This window comes from Rousettus aegyptiacus, unplaced genomic scaffold, assembly GCF_014176215.1.
Source record: "Rousettus aegyptiacus isolate mRouAeg1 unplaced genomic scaffold, mRouAeg1.p scaffold_m13_p_6, whole genome shotgun sequence".
Classification (NCBI taxonomy): Eukaryota; Metazoa; Chordata; class Mammalia; order Chiroptera; family Pteropodidae; genus Rousettus; species Rousettus aegyptiacus.
The window spans coordinates 39227697-39250797 of NW_023416309.1; the positions used below are offsets into that span (position 1 = coordinate 39227697).

Sequence of the window (23101 nt, forward strand, 5' to 3'; positions counted from 1 at the left end):
ATTACCAGAAAAACACAAATGAGCACACGAAAAAGCACAAATCCACTAGACCAAGACTGCTTTTACGAGTTCCGTCAAACCTACAAAGAGGAGATGATACATATTTTATACAAAATATTCCAGAACACAGAAAAAAAAAAATGTTATCCAACTCATTTTGAGGCTAATGTAACCATGATACAAAAAAACCTGAGCATAAAAGTACAAGGAAAAAAAATTGTAAGCTATCTTATTTATGAAAATAAAAGCAAAAATTTTAAAGAAATCAACAAACCATACACTGAAATGCTTTGGGGTGAACTGCCTATATTATGCTCCAGTGGGTTTATCCCAAGAAGACAAAATAAGTCAGTAATAGAAAATCTATTAATATAATTAACCAATTAACAACTTTAAAACGAAAAATAATATGGTCATCCCAATAGACAGATATCAAAAAAATTCTAAGTTTTCACAGCTATTCATGATAAAAACTCCTGGCAAGCAAGAAGCAGAAAGAAATTCGTTAACCTAATAACAGTTACGAACAAACAATATCATTGGGACTCTTTAAACCTAGAAACAAGCCAAGAATGCCTGTTAACATCTTTCTTTTCAACAAGACATAACCTAAAGAAGTAAAATAGAACTAAAAGGTGAGGGACTACCAAGAAAAAACGAGAACTGTCTAATCTGAAGATAATATGACTGCTCACATGGGAAATCCAAGAGACTATTAAAAATAGCACATTTTTGCGCAAGACTGCTACAAAACAAAACAGCATATCTATACAAAAGCAAAATCCAGTTAGAAAAAGTACCTACAAAAAAGAGTCTATTTATAATAGCAAACTTGAGGAATATATAGAAATAAATTTCTAACAAAGAATGTACAAAAACTTTAGGAAGAAAACTATAATTTTTTGAAAGACACTTCTCATAAATGGAGAAATATAACAGATTTATAAGACTCAATATCACATTTTGTAGTTCTCTCCAAAGTGATATATAGAGGTAATGTGATTTCAATCAAAATCCTAATATATTTTACAGAACTTGAGGAGCTGGTCCTAAAATTTATATGGAGGGGAAAAGGGCCTAAGGCAGTCTAAGACAATTTTAGGAATAGTTAGGAAACATTAAGAGGAATAGTTAAGGAGAAAGCGAGACTTAACATAAAAGTTACAATCATTAAAACAAGGTAATACTGGAGAAGGCCCCAGACCAAGAAATTGAAACAAAATAAAGACCCTAGCAACAGAACAAATCCTATATAGACTCTTGTTATATGATAGATGTGGCATTAGAAAAAAGTAGAGGAAATAATGAACTTTTCGATAAATAGTTGAAAGAAAATTGGCTTGCCATTTGAAAAAAATAAAACTGACTTCCTATGTCACACTAAAAACTAAAATAAATTCCCAATGGATTCAATACCTAAATATGAAAAGCAAAACTTTAATTAAAACTTTTAGAATAAAATTATTACTTTGAAGCTAAGAAATAATTCTTAAATAAGACAGGAAAAACACAAACCAGAAAGGAAAAGATTGATGAATTCGATTACATGAAAATTAAGTATGTGTGTAAAAAACATTATAAAGTTCAAAGACAAGCTACAAATTGAGAAGATATTTGGAATGCATAAACCTGAGAAGAGATTAATATCCAGAAGATATAAAGGCAATTCATATTACAAAAAAAAAATGATCAATAAACAACATTTAACACTACTAGTAATAAGAAATTTAATTGAAATTATGTGATACCATGTCCACCCTCAAACTGGCAGAAACTTTAAAAAGCCTGACAACTCTAAAGGGTGAGGAGGACTGCAGAAATGGGAATTCAATATGGCAGCATAGAAACTGGAACGTAAACAGTTCTGAAGAGAAGGTAGAATGGAGAACAATTTGGTAATATGTTGTAAATTTGCAAGTGTGTATATTCCATGACCCAGTAATTCTACTTCAAGATTTGTATTCTAGAGGACCCTGTAGGAAAGCACACTTTTTTTTTTTGTTATTTCAGTCTGTTATAAGCCAATATTTTTATAAATTATAATAAAAATGAATTACTAGGAAAAATATTTTCAAAAGAAAGCACAAGTTCTAGTTTTTTTTTTTAAATTAGAATCAACAGACATAAAATTACTGTGTAAAAATGCTGTAAGAACTTGTATATATCCATTCTCAATTTCTGTACTCATTTCACTGTGGAGCAAAACCAAAAAGCTGGTGGTGAGGCACTGACCCACACACGTGGAGTAGCACAACTCTAGGAAAACTCTTGTATGTGTGCAGAGAGACCTGGATAAGGGCATCACTGCAGCACTCTTTGTAATAAGGAAAAAACAGAAACCACCTAACTCTTCTAACTCTTCATTAATAATCAATCAGAATAAACTGAGGTTCACTCCTAGAATAAAATACACAGTAGTTAAAAATGAACTAGATCTACATATCTTCATATGACTAAAACTCAATGGTTTAAAAAGGCAAGTTATGAAATAAACGGTAGAGCTTAAAGTCATTTTTATAATTTAAAATAATTCTGTAAATTGTTTATTTTTTACATACTTATTGTGAAAGTGTAAAAACACGGGCAGAAAAGATATATATCAACCTCAGAATGGAAACTACACTAAGGTCAAAAAATAAGACCAGGAAAGGAAACAAAGGAGGCTTCAAAGGGATATATAAACTTATTCTTAAAAGAAAATATAATCTGAATATGGCAAAATGTTAATCCTTCATTATACTGTTTTCTGTACATTCCTGCATATCTGAAGTATTTAATGGAAAATTTCTTAAACTTTCAGCATCCCAAGGAAGAAACAACTGGGAGCCAAACACACAGTACCCTAGGGTTTTAGGGAAGTCACTGTGATTCAAAATCAGCTATAAGCGATCCTGCAGTACTTTCAGAGATAGCAATATCTATCCAGATAAAACTAGGTGCGTGTCAATAGCAAGGATGCATACTATAATCCTGAGCTTTGGCCAAAAACTTCCCTATTCTTAATCTGTATAAACAAAAACCTTACTCCAGAGGCTAGAGCAATCCTCCAACCCTACCTACTTTCTCCATCCTTGAGAAAGATAAAAGCAGCAGCCAAGGACATGGTGGAGTCTAAACAATTAAGTACTGGCCTTTAGGACATCTGACTATGCCAGAGTTTCCGGAATTCTCTACTATGTATGATGCAATCTTATTTGAGTCCCATCAATATCTAACATGAGGCCAACAAAGAACAGGACAAACTCATAACACACGACTTAAGAGACATCCACTTCAGAAAGAAAACCAAGTACCTATAATAGCCTTTTTCCTCTCTGTCTCAGCTTCTTTCTCCACCACCTTTTGTTTCTGGGTAGCTATTAGAAGTTTTGTCTTCTCAGCCTCCCTGTGGAGCAAAATATTATAAAAATTAGAAATGATGTGCAGTCACATTAACTCTGACCCTACAATAGGTCAGAAAACTGTTTTCAACAAGACCTTTCTGATTCATTAAGGTAGACAAGAGAGGTGTTACTTTTTTACATGTATGAATCTGAGATTGAAAGGTTTGATGATTTGCCCAAAGTCACCCAGAGGCAGAAATAAAATTTAGTACATTTCAACTTTAAACTGACCTTTTCCTCTAACTGTATTATAAAAAGGCACGAGATCTGGAAGTATCTGGAGTAGTATATAAATGCTTCTTTTGCTGTTAAGCCTCCAGCTAGCCTATATGGCACCTCTGGGCTAATAAGCAAAAGGCATCAACCTCTGAGCAGTTACAGTTCCTTAGGTGCATGGTTTGGCAAGAAGAATGGAGCTGGATTCCAGCCCTCCCTCAGGCAGACACACTTATTTGCTGTACAAAAGATATAACTAGGTGGCAGTCTATTAGGTGGTGAACTGGGACTCAAATGTAAGGAAATTTTTTCTAAGAATCTGAGCTTTCTAATAATGGAAATCACTGGCCTATCACTAAGCATGTGCACCACAAGGCAAGAATGGTATTAAAAAAATAATATTTGGTGGGAGGTTAGACTGGATGATCCCGAGGTGGTTTTCATTCTGGAATTCCCATAGTGTATAAAATCAAGAAATATCCAGAATTATCTGAAAAGTAACTCCAATGATTTTCCTAAAATATCTATCCCAAAGCATTCCTCCTGCCAACATTGATAAAGACATAAAATGACATTCTAGATACTATGAGGTATTTGAGGGCAGAGAACACAGAGTATTCATCTTTCTATCACCAGAACCCATCATATTTAAAGCCTAGACCATATTGAGCCTTTAATAAATATTTTTTTCTATAAATTGATCAGACCCATGATCTATCGAGTCTGGCACTCTGTGCTTTATAATTTTAAAAAAAGAGTTCCTTTTCTACAATGAAAAAAGGAAAAATAAAATTATATACAATAGAAGATATAGACTTGAGAACAATAAGGATTCAGAAGTATATCACTCCATAAAGAAGTATTATAATTACATTTTGGATCTCTGTATTTATATACGTTCTATTCTAGACTTTTGTAAGGTTACTGTTCCAGCATTTCATATTTTTCCTCTTAACTAATCACCAAATTTCCTAAAGGCTTTTTTACCTGTCATATGTGAGTAACATTGCCATTTCAACTGTCATAGGTCCTCTCCTAAAGGGGATCTTCTAAAACACTTAGAAACAAACTTCCTGTCAAGCAAGTAGCTTCTCATACCCAGTCAGGCCTGGACATAAAAGAGACTACTACCAGGAGTGAACTCAGGCAAAGCTTCCAAGGCGAATTATAAAGATCCGGGTCTAAATTTAGATACACGATCACATACAAACCAAACTTCATACCAATGTGGTGTCTATTCTTACCATAATAACACAGTAACAAGATACAGGCACTCTCTTCAACCTGAACGGCTAGGATTCTTTCTTTCCTCTATTAATATTTAATTCGAGGTATTATTCACAACCAAATTATAGTTCCTTAGGCTTCCAACAACAGTTCTACAGCAAAATGAACCCTTAGCCACTGAACCTACTCCTGAATTGTCCATATGTAAAGAGAAAACTAATAAGAATCTAGTGAGAATTAAGACACCAGAATAGGAATATTACTATAATTAAGTATGGAAGACAGACATATACTGCACCCCAGATTGTAATATCTCACACAAGTTTCGTCTAGACTGGTATATTAATATGTAGACAGCCCTATATAAAATATTGGGATCCCATGCATATTACTCACATTAACTCAAAATTTCTTCTTATGGCTTCTGGGATTTTGGGTTTTGTAACACGCACAGCCTAAAAAATAAAAGTGAAAAATCCAAAGTATATTTGAAAAATAAATCTTCAAACTAAATCTACATAAGAGCTCCTCAAATGAAACTAATAAAACAACTATGACAGAGCTGCCTACTAACACGTGGGGATCCCATTAGAAAATCTACTTTCCCTATCATCACACCAAGAACCAAGGATAAGATGCTGCTTATTAAAAAAAAAAAAAAAAAAAAAAGGCTGGTACAGGAAAAACAACTCTACCCCTTGAAGAAAGAAACTCCTTTAGGGAAAAACCTCTCCTTTAAAAGAACTTTCACAGCACTCTTTAGCTGGATACTTCCGTTTCCTTTTCAAACTTGCAAACCAAAGAAACAAAAGGAAGGCAAAATTCTAAGATTTAAATTGTAAAGTAGGAAACAGTCAAAAACAAAAAAACACATGCAACTTAATACAGTAGACAGTAAATGAATTTAGCACCTCCTGTAATCATTCAGTACTGGCTGTAAATAAACAGGCTGAAAAAAAACAAATACCAATTAACGGTTTATATTTTTTCTTTCTAGAATCTCATTTAGGACAGTCTACTTGCCTTTGTAGACACTGTTTACTAGACACTGTTTCTCTAGCCATAGTGTACTTTGACATAATTACCTTATCTACTTGGAAAGTGCAATTTTTTTGAAAGCTGACTTTTCTACATCAAGGATTTTGATCTCTCAAAACCTTTTGATTTTACTAAACATCCCTCACTTTCCATCTACATTCTGCAAACACACAAAAAATACTTTGCTGATCTGAAGAAGTTAATTTCCCTCTGAAAACTGGCTAAATGTTTAAGCAACAAAGCCTTTAAGCACATAGCCTCTTTGAAGGCTTTTAAAAAATGTTTAAACAACATAGCTTTCCCTACATGAAAGAGAACAAAGAAAGCTATATGGTAATTTTGAGGATTATCAAAACTAAATACAATAAGAGCAATTAGGGGAATTGTTTTATAACTATATAAATGTCTAACCAATGTCCTATGTAATTAAAACTAATAACAAAATACAATTTTTTAAAAAGATCAAGATAAAGAAAAAAAATACATTAATTAGAGTGAAATGGAGTAAGAATCTGGAGACTGTGGTGAAAAAACTCAATACATGCTAAAAGGTGAGGCATGTGAGGTCATAAGTAACAACAACTCATGGAGCTATCTAGACACAAATATTCAGAATCGGAATTTATGAGAGCTGTCAGATTTCACCATGTGACTATCACAAATACATACGGAGGAGTTCCAATATGTTTTAGTGTGATTCAGAGAGAAGCACTGTCATATTGCATTTAATTAAAAGACTAGCCATCTATCTTTTTAGCCTTATATAAGGCTGAGGAACATACTATGTGCTTGCAAATCTTAGAGAAATCTCATAACTTTCAAATGTAAAAATATAAACACCTACTGTAACAGATACCATGAGTTAAGCTGCATAAGAGATTTAAGAAATAAAATGACAACATATCCAAAACAATGGCCAAAATGAGCACGAGCGTATGTGTATGTACGTACGTACACATGTACACACGTACACACGTACACACACACACACACACACACAGAGTAAAGAAAGTGAAAAACAAGTTGATGAAATAAGTACATCTGTTGAAACTGACCCCTGGACTATAAACATATATTTTAAACCAAAAGCCAGCATATAATAATAGCCATTCCTCTAAATAACATAAAAAAAAAAAAATAACAAGGATGCCTATTTTCATCACTCTAACTTGCCATAGTAGTTTCTCAAGAAGAAAAATGGAGTATAAACACAGAGAAGGGAAAAATTAAAATAGTGACTGTGACAAGAATGTTCATTTAACAACGAATACTAATTGTGTGCCTAGTTAAGTCCTGTAAATCCTGTTTGTTCCAGGCGCTGTGATCCGTCAAAGAACAAGGCAAGACTGCTATCATGGAATTTAAAATTTTAAGGGGAAAAACCAACAACAGAAAACAAAAAGCAAATAAATGAACATCAAAATTTCAGGTAGTTATGAGTGTTACATGAAGAATTAAAATAGGATGATTTGGCAACTGGGAAATACCATGTTGTGGAGAGGGAAACCAAGATTTTTATTTTGGCATAATTCATAACTAAAAAAATCTATGGAAATTCATAAAGTTTCAGTCAAGCAAGATAAATAGCTCTAGAGACCTGCTGTATTAACATTGAACCAACAGTCAATAATAATGTATTGTACACGTAAACATTTGTTATGAGGGTAGATCTCATGTTAAGAATTTTAACACACACACACACACACACTCACGCACACACAAAAAATTAACCAAAAAATTGAGGAACAGTGAATTTGGCAAACTTGAGATATAAAACAAATTCACCAAAAATAATTTGCATGCCCCAAAGCTTAAAAGAAGACTATATATTTAACAGTATTAAAATTCATGAGTATTAATTTAATTTGGGATAGGAATTTCTCACCTAGGTTGGAAATTCTAAAAGAAACTAAAGTGAGAGGATTAAGTAAAGCCATAAACTATGTTTCCAATTTTAAAACTTATACACCAATTGAGATACCTGATATAGCATGAAAATATCAATAATGATTTGGAAGAATAAGGTGGCAGAAATGTCAAAGGCCATTATTTTGAAAAATTAATGTATCTTACCAGATTTTAAAAGTGAATAAAAAGTTGAATTATCATAACCATATGATGATGTGCTAAAAATAGGAAGGCTGAAAAATAGACTTGAATTCCAAAAAATGCATTCTAACTACCATAAGAAGCTACTTTATAACGAGACTAAAGCAGCCAAAGCAACGGAGAACTTGATCTACCAGTTTTAAAACATATTATAAAGTCACATTTTTTAATTCAATAACTGTTTATATAAATACAATATATATAACTGACTTTAGAAGATCCTTCTTGCTGCTATACAGAAAAGGATGTGGACGAGGATAAAAGTGAAAGAAAGGAACAAGATAGGAGACTACTGCAGAGGCCCAGGCAAGAGATTGTGGCTTGACTAAGGTGGTGGCAGTGAAGATGGAGGTGTGAATGGTTTTACATGGATATCTGTGGTAGAATCAGCAGAATATGTGGACTGATCAGATGTTAAGGGTAAGGGGGTCAAAGATGTCTCCCATTTATCGAGACTGATCTTAGAGGAAGAAGATGACATTTACTAACAGGAAAAAAACAGAAGAAACGTATATTTGATGGGAAAAGTCCAAGGTCTCAATAAGTAATGAAAGGATAGGAAATGGAAAGATCAACAGAACAGAACAAAGTCCGAAAAAGACTCTACTATATAATGGAATTTAGCATACAATATAAATGATAGTTCAACGAAGGGGGGAGACAGGGGCATAAATTATTCAGAAATTACTGTTGCTACCAAATTGGAGAGGACGGGGATTGGAGTCTTGCCTCACAACTCACTTCAAAATGGATTCCAGATGAATTAAGATCTAAATCTAAAATAATGATTGTAAAAGTAAAGGAAAATATTGTAATTTGATTTTATTTAAATTTCTATATTTAAAGTGGCGAAAGGGTCTTAAAGCATGCCAGCATGTTAAAACACCATAAAGAAAAAAAAAAACAACACTAAAATTACAACATAAAAGTTTAAAACTTCAAAAATGTCGAGGTGGGGGGGGAGTTAAATGGCAAAGTAAAAACTAGGAAAAATGTTTCTTATACATTTAAAAAAGAGTTGTGATAAATAACACTAAATAGCTTATTTAAATCAATGAAAAAAAAAAAAAGACCAACAACTAAAAAAATGAGCAAACACAACAAGCAATTCACACATAAAAAACAGCCAATAAATATCCTAGGCTTTCAACCTCAATTATTCAAAATATCAGATTAATTTTCTCAAAAAAGATTACAAGAACAGGCATACATCTACTATTTGGGTCCATTCACACAATCAAATGTGCAAACTACGGATGGGAGAATGTAAGCTGCTAAAATTTTTTCTGAAAGGCAATTTGGCAATATGTATCAAAAGGCCCCCAAATGGAGCATACACTTTGATTCATCAATCCTACATTTAGGAGTTTATCCTAAGGAAAGGATTTTTTTAAATGTATGTATAAGTTTGGTCACAATGTGTATATAATAGTAAAAATTGGAAGCCATTGAGATGAACGGAATAAAACCATTAAAAGTGATGATGCAGCAAATCTGTATTTTTGACTTGAAAGATACTTATATACTGTTAATGAAAACAGCAGGTATGGTAGGATTCCATTTAAGTTCAACATTACTTATACCTATAAACAAACGTGTTCCTCTACATTAAGAAGAGTCTTAAAAGACAGAACTGTTATCTCTGCATAGTAAGATTATGGTCAAGTTCACTTTGTTATTCATCTTTTCCATAATATTTAACTTTTTTTTTTTTTTTACAATATATACAACACATGTGTGTATAAAAACATCTAGAACATAAAAGTATTACTACACACCAGTGAGAAAAAAGAAAAAACAATCAACAAACCCAAAGATGCTCAACCTCATAAATAACTAAGGAAATGCAAATCGAAGACATAACTTGACATCTATTTAGCAAAAATTAGTATGTCTGACTGCTTCAAATGTTGGTGAGGCTATAGAAACAAATATTCACATATACTGCTAGTAAGAATGTGGATTTGTTCAGCCACTCTGAAAGATAATTTGTACACACAAGAAGATGTGTCAGGAATGTTCACCACACTTTGCTACTAATAGCAAAAAAAGTGGAAATAGGGAAATGGTTATGTAATAGAAGGCAAGGAATTCTAGGCAGCTGCTAAAAAGAATGAGCGAAGTCTCTAAATTAACCACCTGGACAGAATCTAAAAGTCTGTGACATTCACATTTATTATCTTTAAAACTGAAAAAGCTACTCCAGCCACAACTGAATTACAATCAAGAGATTTTACAAAATTAGCTCTGGACAGTTCAAATGACTGCTTAATTTTGGCAGCTCCCAGCTGCAGGTAGCCACCAGAGATAATGGCATAGTATGAATGAGGACAAGGAAGACCCCTCACCTTCTTTCAGGTCTTGTTTATAGATCACACATGATCACTCACAGTGAATACACACTCTCAGTACAGCATGACACTTGAGACATATGACACACAAAAGCTTTATCTTCAACTGTAGTAACGTTCACCACGACAATCAACTGATCTCCTAGAAACTCTGAGAAAGGAGACTAGAAGCTATATTACCATTTCTTAGGTAATCCAGAGTCCCGGCATTCAAACGTTACTGATCATGACCACAGTAAGAAACATTTTACAGTGACATCCAAAATAAACACTTACCCCACACACTTATGTAAAACAAACTAAAATTTCACAAAATGATCCTTAAAACGTACTAGAGGATCTGCACTCTGGTTTCTTTTCCCATTCAATTTCATTTTACTTAAAATGCTAGTCACAACCCACTAAAACTGATTCTAGAACCCACTAGTGGATTTCAATCCAATCTGAAAAAAAAAGTAACCCGAAAAATCAGGCATTTAACCTCTCACCATTCTATCTCCCAATGCCACCACCGTTAATCTGCTACCTTGCTTTTATTCAGGCCATCCCACCCACCTGAAATACCTTCCTTACACCTTTCCCCCATATAAATTTTTTTTTTTTTTTTTTACAGCAGAAAAGTTTTATTAGAAGGGAAAGTACACTTCCAGATGTGGAAGCAGGGCTGAGTAAGAAGAATGGCTCAAAAGGCCCAATATAAATCTTATTAATTCTTCCGAATCTACCTAAAATCCCAAATTAATCATAGTTATTTCCAGGCATAATCTCTTGAAATGTTCTCTAATTCTAAACTCTTAAAGTCATAATGATCCAATCAATTCATCTGTCAATTAATATTTTGTGACATTTACTTTGTCTAGAATTAGTGTTCGAATCTTATAACTGAAATCCTTTTTCATAATCTTACTAAGGACAAGGATTACTCTTACACTGATTTATAATCATTACTATACCTTAGTAATGCCTCACACATAGCAGTTTATGAATTTTATTTCCTTGTACGTGCTTTAGCTTATCTGTTACCTCTTAAGAGTTCAGAAGAAAATGTCATCCATTATAAGTACAAGAGTATTTTATTTTGGCACAGACCTAAAGTCGAACCAAGAAAAGTATTCTATAAATCACCATAGCACTTCGATGAAATAACTGCTGAATGTTAAACAGTCTCATGAAAGGACAATTAAATTCAAAGCTCTCAAATTTCCCTAGAAAAAAAGCTTACCTGTATGGTGAGGCCTGGGGCCAGGACGTTTAAATCCTTCTGCAGTGCTTGCTTCAGGTTTTCATCTATTTGATCTGTTTTTTTTGAAGCCAAAAACAACAGCTCTCATAACACTCAAAAAATTTTGTTTACATTGTGTTAATACTGAAACAAAACCAATCATTATTAGACCTAAAGTTTCCATGGTACCACCCTTTTATAGACTTTAGAGTACTTCACATATATATAAAAACAAACTATATATGTACATACATATATGAATATATACATACATATATATATTTAGTTTTCCTGTTGTGTAGGAGAAAAGTGTGAGGAATTATCGAACAAAGAAATTAAGATGACAAGTAGCTATTCTAAATTTATCCAATAAGTGGAGAATCTAGGTCTCTAATATCTCCAGTGTTGTTACTTAATATGTCTTGATTTTTTTTTAAAAAAAAAAACATGAATACCTATCTTTGATGCTACCCAAAAGCCCCAAATAACTAAATTTCATCTCCATAGAACACTGTCATTATTTTGGATTTAAAAATAGTGGGGGAAAAGGCTCATGGACAATAAAGATGTCACTTCAGTTGGCCTTCTAACTCATGAATTTTCAATCCACCTCAACAGTATTTTTACCATTATTAAAAAAACTGGAGAAGTGACAAATCAGGTCAGTTAAGTTTTCTCATATACCATCCAGTAGTTGTCAATTATCAATGAGGAATCAACTGGTGGATTTCTAAATTGATTAACCATCCCTATGCCTGCCTCTAAGAAATTCACTAAGAATTGCAGGAGGAAGAAGCGAGTAGCCAAGAGAAACAACTCAATCCCTGGTTAGAACTTTCACTTGTAACTTGTCCAGGAAAGAGTTAACAGCAGCCCAGAAGCTTGGTCCTTAGAAAAGCCTGTTGATCTTGGCTGTCACCTGGGAACTTAGATTCAAAGAGGATTCCCACTATTCCAAAACTGATAAGAATGACTCACTGTGCGTAGTTATCCAAACAATGTGGTTTATGCTCAATACCTGCTTTCCTTCTAGGAGTCTGAATGTGCTAAGCTGAGAGTGCCTATGTGATCAGCCTCCAGTAAAAAAACTTGGCTTGAGTGACCTTCCCATGTAGACAACATTTCATACCAGAGTAATTAAGTGCATTCTGTGTGACTCCACTAGGAGAACACTCTTGGAAGCTTGTGACCAGTTTCCTTCAGACTTCACCCATGTGCCTTTTCTTTTCACTGATTTTGCTTTGTATCCATTTGCTATAATACATCTTAGTTGTGAGTACACTATATACACTGAGTCCTGTCAGTCCTAGCAAATCATCAAACATGAAGGCGAGTCTTGGGAAACTGCAAGACACAGACTTCTTGATTTCCTCAAATTATCTACTAAAACAGCAACAAAGCTAATTTTTAGTAAGTTATAGTTAGAATATAGTCTGTAAGTAATGATCTTTTTTCAAATTCTACCAAGTTATATTTAATGCATTTCAGAAAATGGTTATCACCCTTAAAATATCTTGTCTGAGTAACTATTAATTTAATCATAGGAAATGTTAAACTTAACAAATATTTTAAAGAAAATTGCTCTGTTGTCAGAATTGCTCAAATAGCATGTTTACTAATATTATTATAGCATCCATAAACAAGTTGAAAAAGATTTCCAATTGGTTATTTATATATTTAAAACAAATAAGACACTTACCAAACAATTCAATGTAAACTTCTTGAAGTGTGTGGGCACTGCAAAACTGGTTCAATTCATGGTGGATTTTATTGAAGATTAAGGTCTTGTCATAATCTGCAGTGTAGTTCCTCACGATATCAAAAACTGAAGGAGAGGTACAATCCATGTTTACCCATTGATCTTCTAATTCAGCCAAGGTAAAAGTTATAGTGATATTTTACACATGCAGAAAGGTGACGACAAAAAACAGTGAAAACATGGAACACAACTCACAAAACTTGATGTGTTCTTCATGCTTGATTTTCCAGACATTATTTCATTTGTAATTCTAATGGTTGAACTATGAATTCTATGCTAAGGAGAATATACATATCTTGGAGGTAATAAGGGCAAGTGAGGGCATAACACAACCATATGTGTACTTTGGCAGCAGTATGAAGATGAATTATGAGGCACAAAAATCAGAGGTAGGAAAGTATAAGGCAATTACTGCTAAGCGAAAGTTTAGCGAAGAGGTAAAGAAGGCCTGAAGTAATTGAGGAACAGTAGGAATAAAATAAGGAAGTAGCTGCAAAAGACCATTTCAGAAAGACAAGTTTTTAAAGGTTATGAAAAAAAAACCACCACCACCAGGCTAGAAGGGAAAGAAGCTAACATTTAATGGGCCAGGCTTTGTGTCAGGTAATTTATATATGTTAGCATTTAATTTGCACACAAAAAATCCAACTGAGAAAACCAAGAATTTCAGAGATGTACCTAAGGACACATACTGGACCATACCAGAACCCATGCTCTGCTTATTAAAAAATGCTGCTTTCTCCCTTCAAACCCAAAGACTTGCTCCACTGGCTTTCCCTTGATGGAGAGGCCATCAGTAAATACTTGCTAACTAACTTGTTTGCTTGGTCATTTCCAAATAAATTGGTGATCCAACAGTTTCCTCTTTATCTCTGGCTAGAGAACCAGCGATCTTTTCTGTTTCTCTGAAAACCATAATCCATTCCACTGATTTATTACGAGAGAAAGCAAATGAAAAAAAGATAAGAAAGATACTTAATCACTGAAAAATATAATCCAAATCTACTTGACACTAACACAACACAACATGCTCTCTGCTCTGAAACCCTTTTGTTATTTGTGCCGGTTCCAGTGACATGAAATTTAGCATGACCTTACATTTTAATATATATTTGGTATCATGTCAAGTAAAATCAAAACTCCTTAGGGCAAAGAATCTAACTTCATCTTTTTAAATTGTTTTTGCTGAATACGGTTATCAAGTACAGTATCCTGTACATACTAAGCATGCCAATTTTAATAATAAAGATAAAATGGCAGATCTTTCCATTGAAAGCAGGGTCTTGAAGTGCCCCATGTACACTTATGTTCACAGCAGCATTATTCACAATAACTAAAACATGGAGGCAACCTAAGTGTACATTGATGAATGAATGGATAAACAAAATGCGCTGCATACATACAATGGAATATTATTCGGTCCTAAAAAGGAAAGCAATTCTGATATATGCTACAACATGGATGAACCTTAAGAATATTATGCTAAGTGAAATACACCTGTCTCAAAAGACAAATACTGTATGAGCAGTCAGAAGCATAGAGACAAAGTAAAATGGTAGTTGCCACAGTCTGGAGAAAAGGGGAAATGGGGGGTTACTGTTTAATGAATACAGAATTTCAGTTTTGTAAGATGAAAAGAAATATGGAGATGGATGCTGGTGATGGTTGCATAACAATCTGAATATACTTACTGCCTCAGAACTGCATACTTAAAAATGGTTAAGATGATAATTTTATGTCTTGTGTATTTTACTACAATAAAAAAACTGGGATAATAAAAATAGCCGATTTTCTTCAGAAGTTCTAATTAAGTCTTTGAACAGTACCAATTCCATCTCTCTGGGTTTTCATCTTTTACCAAGAAAATGTTTTTCCCACACTAAGGACTTTTATATTCCTTTTCAAGTTATAGTAAATCTCAACTAGAAAAACATTTTCCTATGGTCACAAATCAATGTGGCCCAGAAATGGATCTGTCATAGAGTTTCAGCATGCAAGAAAACTATGTCTCATTCTGACGGGATAAAATGTTACTGTCTGGAAATTCTAGAAATAATCAATGACTGTCTTGCTCTTTAAAAACAAAGACTAACCCACACAGTTGCAGAAAGTCAACTCTGTTCAGGACTTATGACCTATTTTTGCCATCATTCCCTAGAAATGAAGAAGACTCCAGTGATTCTTTTCATACATATCAGAAGTGAATAAGGTCATAAAACTTTAAAAGTTCCTTTCTATTCCTCAGGGGATCTCTCAGTTATAAATATTCTGATCATAACCATAAAAACAACAGAAGAGATCAGTACCATACCTGCACAAGGGGCCAACATATTAACCACTTCTATTCGGTCAATATAGATCATGACTCCACCACTAAAATCAAAGGAATGGAAAATATGTGAGCCGAACACTAATCTATTATAATCCAAGATCATCAGACATATCACACATGATAGAAATTTAAAAGGAAAATCTAAAGACATATACTGCTGACTCATTAAAATGACCCCACTAATTACTACTCAAATAACCCTATGCACATACTCACCTGCTCCTCTCATAACTAAAGGCTCACCTCTGTAACTGCTGTGATCAAATCAGCTCACATGAAGACTAAACCTATAACCTAGAATTACTTGGTACTTTGCCCTTATTAACTGAAAACAACAGCTAAAACAGTGTTCTTCTCAAACTCTTCCATCAAGGAACCAAGTAAAATGGTTCTCCAGGAAGTAAGGAGGCCAGCCACTGTCTGAAATTCTTTCAGTTTCCTGGCTTATCTGAATAATTCATCAAGAGTTTTAATCTAGTTTTTAATCTGTATTTATTCTAACATGAAAAAAAGAATTTCCCTCCCATACCTTCAAGTAAAATTGACACTCCTAAAAGACAGGTTTTGTTAATTAATGGCTTCCTATCCTGAGGGCATGTGAACCTCAATCTAAGGCATATGAAGTTAGAAATTTTGAAACTAAACAACTAAGCCTTCCTATCAATTTACAATGCCAGTTTTTTCCTCATAAAAATGGGTAATATCTGCTTACTGAAAATAATCTGAGAGCTATAGGAAAGCATGAAGATGAAAATAAAATTTACCCCAAATCTCACCAGCTTCCAATTTTGAGTCATCTCTAATGGGAATCCATAAAAGAGAGTTAAAGACAGACCTAGGAAGAACCTGGTATCAAATATCAAATACCTTAAAACAGGAAATTTGCTCCCTTTTAAAAAGCATTTCTATCTTTCCATAGATGTCAATGCCTCTTTTATATAGGCTTGTAATAGTGATACTTTTTAGTCATTTATAATAGTGCATTTAAAAAATACCTTCAACTTTTTATTCTTCTTTTGATATAATTCTATGTACTGATTATACTCTAGAAATAATTCAGGCTTTGATTGCCTATCTCTCCCTAAAATTCCTTAGGGCAGCAAGTGTTCAAAATAGGGTCCTCAGACCAGCAGCATTAGCATCACCTGGGAACTTGCCAGAAATGCAAATTCTCAGGCTTTGATCTAGACCTACTTAATCAGAAATTCTAAATTATGTGGCATGTAATACTATAGATGACAAGATGAGATGATTTCATTTTAAACTGTTACTGAGCCCTTACTCTGAGTCAAGTGCTTTATATATACTAATTCTAATTCTTATATAACTCTGCAAAGTACGTCTTATTACCTCATTTTTACAAATGAGGAAACTAAGCTTAGAAAAGTCAATAAAGGCACATGTAGTGGCAAGAAATATACGGAAACTCTACTTTTTGCTCAATGTAGCCATGAACCCAAAAGTGCTCTAAAAAATAAAGTCTGTTTTTAAAAAAATCAATAAAGCAGACGTGGCAGTGCTGATATTCGAAGTTAGGTCTGTTGGCTCTAACACTCGATTTTTTTCAATAGCACCCTAATAACTCCTAAGACGGAAAACTCCTATTTGGAGATAGGGTTTTCCTCAAATATTGCTTACAAGAGAAATCCCCCTAGGTTACTATCATGCCTATTTGGAAAATGTTTAAGTGATTACAATTTATCAACAGAAACTCCATCAGAACTAAAGGGAGGTTGTTAGGTGAAGGGAAAGCTTACCTTGTCCCGCAAGGCACATTTTTAACTTCATCGGTTTGTAATGTTGTCTAGGGAGGAAAAAATATCTCATCAGTACTCGGGATACATATGGTCAAAGAACTATTAGTCCCAGAGGAAAACCTCTGGAGAACTGCTGAGACGTAAATAAGGAGAGCGCCGTTACAATTTCAGTCCCCACAGATAAGCTACCATGGTAATTTCTTTCTGTATCCTATAGACATGAAAGCCTTGAGACAAAATATTTTATAGCTAATGTTTGAATCTGGATACACTAGAAAAGTTTCAATGTCTAATCTGAAAGTTTCAATTTCTAACCTTTCAGAGTCTCTTATTTGTCTGGAGTGGCTGGCCTGGGATTATAAATTACATGGCTTAACCACGAGGAATCTACTGCTAGGACTTGTTCTCTGAACTCTGATTCCATTATCATAATGAAGGTAAAAGATAACTATTATATGCATACAACTAGTCTACAACTCAAAAGTACCCTTGAATTCAAAGGCAACTTTTTTCTCTAAAGTTACAGTCAATATTTTAACTCGAGCCCTACTGATCTCTCCAATTATCTGTTGGATTTCCTTTTTAATAGATGTGCCACCACTAGCACTGCTTCCTTACAGGGAATCAATGATCTGGTACATAATTACTTTGCCCCTGTTATACCATTGTCAGATCCAGAATGACTTTCTACTTCACTCTAAGACCTCCAATAGGTGAGCACCTAATGAATTTGTTCTAGACATACTACACCTTATAAGCACACAGCAACATATGACTTCATGGAATACAAAGGAAAAAGGAAGTATGGTCCCTGTTGCCAAAGTGCTCACATTCCAACACAGGAAATAAAATTCTTATAAAGCAATCCATACCAGGTATAAAATAACAGGGCATAAACTGAATTGTTAGGCATTAAGTGGCAGAGAGTAAAACAATCATTTGAAAAGCTCTCTGAGCTAAAGTATTTATAAGCCAGGTCAAGAGGGAAAGAAATAAAAAGAGATAAGGCAGAGAAACATCTTAGGTTCAATGAATATCCTATTCAAATACTCAAAATTGAGGACGAACTGTGTGTATAAGTGACAGGAAGCAGACTAGCTTGTCTGAAGCAGAAGAGGGAATATAGATGAAAGTTGAAATTCTGAGAACATGGTGATTCAGGTCAAGTGCCCTGAATATTTGCTGGGGGGGGCTTGGGCTTTCCCTGGTCCCCCTCATATACAGCCTCAAAATGAGCCTTTCAAAAACATGTTTTTTCCTTAATTCCTATGCTTATATGTGGTACAGTTCTCATTATCCAGCACATCTAGAGGCAAGAAAAGCAGCCAGGAAGCTAAAGCATTAATTTATTTAGGTTGATTTAGTAAAAGCCATGGAAACTGAAAGCTGTCAATACAGAAGACATAACAGAGGAAGGATTTAGTAAGTGACTGCATACAATATTCCAGGAGGGAAAAGAATAGAATGTAACTCTAGGGTGGAGAGATTAGGGTGATGGTAAATACAGTGAGAGGTTCTCCGCAGAGTGGATGAAGGGATTAGTGAAGGCTACCTCTTCTAGTGTGTTCCAAAAGTTCCTAAAAATAAATTTATGTCTCATTCATGGAAGAATAATTTCTTAAAAGGGTTTGATTAATATAATTCTTTCCTAGATGTTACTGTTTCACATATAAAAAAGAAAACATTCCTATTTAGTCATACTGGCTCCAACATTTAATTTTTTTGTAAATGCTAAGTATATTAGTTTACACTGAAAATTTTTTTACTAATTTCATCTCCATTTCTTGTTCAGTATGACAGTTTAGTGTGTGTGTGTATATATGTATATATATACACATGTACTATATATACTGTACTTGTTACATACATCTCTTCATCAGTATAACTCAACGTACCAAGCTCCGAGAATGTAGAGACATATTTGCCTGGCTTTGAACATATTTAAAAAAGCCCATCATTTCTAAGGGTCTGATAATGCCATTGATAACATCATTATAGGTTGTTTGGGCTGTTGGTAACGTCATGTAATTAAAACCCCTTTTTTCATGGAGGAATAACTTGAAGTCTAAAGCAGTTAAGTGATTTTTGCAAAGTCATGTAACTAATTGGTGCCAGCGCCAGAACCTAAGTTGCCAAGTTTCTGGCCCCACACTCACTACACCATACTGCTTTCACAAGTAGAAAGGTCAGAAATATAAATGGGTTATGACCCTTGCCTTCTGGAGACTTTCTGGAAAGAAAATATACACAAAAACAGAGAACAATATAAGACGACATTATTAAAGGAAATAAGACCAAAGGCCAAATTTTACAATACAGACTTTAAGAGCTATTGATTAGAAGAGGGATTTGCAATGAGCCTTAAGAAGGCTGGCAAGATTTAGACAGGAGAAAATGAAAGAGAACTGGGGAGAGAAGAAGTGACAGCATGAACCTAGGTAAGAGTGAATAAAATAAAAATGGGAAAACAGTATGAAAATCAGTCTAACGGGAGAACATATTTCATTTAAACAGACACAATTCTTGCTCTAAGCCATCTAAAAGAGAATTGGAAGAAAACCTGGAGGATTTATGAATTCATAATAAAACTCTCATTTAACAGGAAGCCTGAACTTAAATTACAAGATGAAATATACAATTTTCCTGAATCCTGAAAAATTAGCAGCAGATAGTAAACACACTTCTGAATCCAAAGATTCATGATCACACTGAGCTTGCAAAAGTAGTCACAATTTAATCTTGTTTTGTCATCTTATGTCAAAAGATATTTACTAAGTGTCTCCCACAGACACTGTTCTCAATGATCAGAATGATTTCAAATATTCTGGAAGGCTAGCAAAATAAAATATTCACTAAAAACATTCACATAAAATTGTGTTCAATGTCCCAGACAAAAATGCGAGGCAAAAAAGCTGTGTATAAAAAATTCAGATCCACTACGTTAACAGTAGCCAGGAGCTTGCCTCTATGGAAACCAAACACTCTTGTAAACCAAGTAATCATTGGTTTGTATTTCTAATTGTGTTCTGAAGTCCTGCTTTTATCTTGATAGCATTAACAGAAAACCTGTTGCATATAACTATACAGATGGGAAAAGTGAGTTCTTCCAAGCTGCCTAGTTCTTACTTTTAATATACTTCAAGAGAGTGAGGTGATTCAAAATCATAACCTGTGCTGTGACAACGGTACTCTGAACTTTAACACCTGCATTTAAATAAATACCACCATTTGCTTAAGCAATAATGAAATCTATCTCCACCCACAAATGTGATAACTGTTCCTGCCACACTTGTCTATCCAGTGTAGAGGCTTCCCTAGGAATCACTCACCTGTACAGATCTGAACGTAGTAATGAAAGGCAACATGATATGATAGCCTGGTCCACTGGGGCTAGTTAGTAAAGCTCCTCCCCTGCAAAAAGATGTTTCAATTTGACAAGATTATAAAGAAAAATTATCTTTCCAAATTTAAAATGCTGCAATATTCACTCTTACTCATGCTATTGACTTATTAAAGCCTCACTAATATGAATTACTCATGATGGACAACAGCTGGTCCCTAAAATAAATGCCATAGCTAAGAAGGTGAAAAAAAAAAATCACATTAAACTGCCAGTGTTACACCTTGTTTCATAAGCCTGGCCAACCATACCTCTGGGTCTCCAGCACTGCTCTCAGGTACAGAGGATTCTCTTTGGTCTTTAACCATATGAGAAACAGCTTGAAAAAAAATTCTAATGGCTCTTAGTTGCTATACTTCAATTGTACACAACACAAGCCAGTTCAAAACAATACATTTAATCATGAGGTTGAAAAAGAAGGTAACACAAACTTTGAAGGAAGGAGAAAACTTCTGAGGCTCAAGATTCTTCTAATCTACCTACCAGGCAATTAAAGTACTGGGGACATAAAGTCTATAAAAAAACAACAAAAAATCAGCATGGACAGATAAAGGGTGAGGGAATAAGCCTATAAATAGATAGGATATAAGTATGGACTTGTTCACCAAATTCTGGAATGTGAGAACTATGAAAGCACATCTTGGAAATTACAAAAAGGAGGCATTTGGGGGCAAATATACAAAAGAAGTCCTATTTTACATAGTGAAGAGTAACTTCATAGTACTTCGCTTTCTATCTTGAAAATACAGTTTTGCAAAGAATTCATAATAAAAACTAAGAAATGGTGAACTGTTTGAAGTCTATCCCTAATGCTTTGAAAGCCATACCTTAAAAAGTCCGTTCCTTGGTTTTACTACCAGTAAGACAATTCTGAACTAGATGGAAATATGAACTAATCTGTCTTTTTTTAATGCTAGACCTCCATTTGTTAAAACATATCATTAAAATTGTTATTTGAAACTAGCACTTCACAGGGAAGGCAGTTTCTAAGACACAGGGTGGATCTAAAAGTAGAAATATTACTTTGGAGGGCGTGATGGAAACAAGCAAAAAGCTGAACCCCTTTCAAATACATCATTATCGAAATTTCTCCTGAAATTGTCCTCTGTCTGTATCAAAAGGGACTGGTGGTCCTATGTTGAAGGAAAAGCTTTTAGAGCTCAACTAGAAAGCAACACATTCCTTTCTTCAACTTTAATAGGGTAAGATGGGAGGACGGTGACCCATCAATATTCTGTTTGTATCTCTTTCGGTCCAGGGGAAAGATATAAACAATTGTCATGGTCATCATGTTTTGACCTTATAAGCCAAAACCAGACACTAAAGACTTTTAAAGGGAAAAAAATATCTAAAGAACCATCACAAACAGGACCAGAGTTTCTAAATAATACCTAAAGCTGCAAACTGAAAGCCTGTACAAGTTGTATGGAATACAATGATTTTTCCAACTCTTCCGTCAGAAGTAGAGTGACTGCTCCCTTCCTTAATTTTTTCTACAAGTAATTGAGCTTACCGTCTACTAGGAATAACTGTAGAGACTTTCAACCTCTGCACAAAATGTACATAGCATTGAAACTGTCCAACACCTTGAGGGTGCTCTGCAAAACCCTGCCTTGGCCCCCATGCGCTCCCTCGGGCTGGGACGAAAATCTCTTCCTACGACTGGAGCGGGCTCCCCCGGACGCGACAGAGGGAACAACTTCTAAGACGCTACTCCAGGAGTCCCCTTTCTACCTGTACCTTAACTGACTGCACATGCTGCTCACCTGTAGTACACAGCCAGGTGTCCTTCTTCGATCTTGTGGATCGAGGCGTAGAGGACGACAACTACGAGACCCACCACTGCAGCGACCAGAACCCGGGCTTGAGTCATATTCATCCTTGTTCCTCCTAAATAAGGGAGGAAAGGAACCCCCACCCCGTGAGTGACAGGCCTACCCCCTCTAGTTTCCACCCTCTGCGTTCAGACAACTGGCTCCCTCCCGCAGGCCGAGCCGGGGAGTCCTGTGCCCCTTTTCCCTCATTCTTTCCTCCTCGCAGAACCCGGTTTCCTTTCGCCAACTCCTCCGCCGGAGGCGGTCCATGGGCCGCCCCTGCTCGGTAAGCGTCGTGACACCCCCGTTCCCCGGGGCAGAAGGCACTAACTGAGAAGGGGGCCAGCCGTAGAGTTCGGAGGGACGCCCACCCTTCCGCAACGCCTCACCGATCAGTGACGCATCGCCCCCGCCCGCACGTGCAGCCAGCTCCCGGGCCGCGCCAACCGCCGCCAACAACCGGCCCCGCCCACTCGCCCGACACTGCGGCTGC

General features: G+C 35.0%; 1 protein-coding gene across 5 annotated transcripts in view; it reads right to left on the reverse strand.

Moving 5' to 3' along the window:
- Positions 1–23101, reverse strand: part of ERLIN1 (ER lipid raft associated 1) — a 33329-nt gene that overhangs the window by 9110 nt on the left and 1118 nt on the right. For 2 of the 5 annotated variants that reach the window (XM_016124240.2, XM_016124235.2), the window contains exons 1-9: positions 22998–23083; positions 22561–22684; positions 20724–20805; positions 17395–17441; positions 15617–15678; positions 13246–13371; positions 11547–11620; positions 5223–5281; positions 3294–3385 (exon numbers count right to left, since the gene is read on the reverse strand). In XM_016124240.2, the coding sequence (XP_015979726.1) occupies positions 3294–3385; positions 5223–5281; positions 11547–11620; positions 13246–13371; positions 15617–15678; positions 17395–17441; positions 20724–20805; positions 22561–22673 (655 nt within the window). In that variant the 5' untranslated portion in view covers positions 22674–22684; positions 22998–23083. Of the gene's footprint in view, positions 1–3293; positions 3386–5222; positions 5282–11546; positions 11621–13245; positions 13372–15616; positions 15679–17394; positions 17442–20723; positions 20806–22560; positions 22685–22939; positions 23087–23101 lie in introns of those variants that run through there. The other 3 variants (XM_016124239.2, XM_016124236.2, XM_016124237.2) reach the window with 3 other exon arrangements.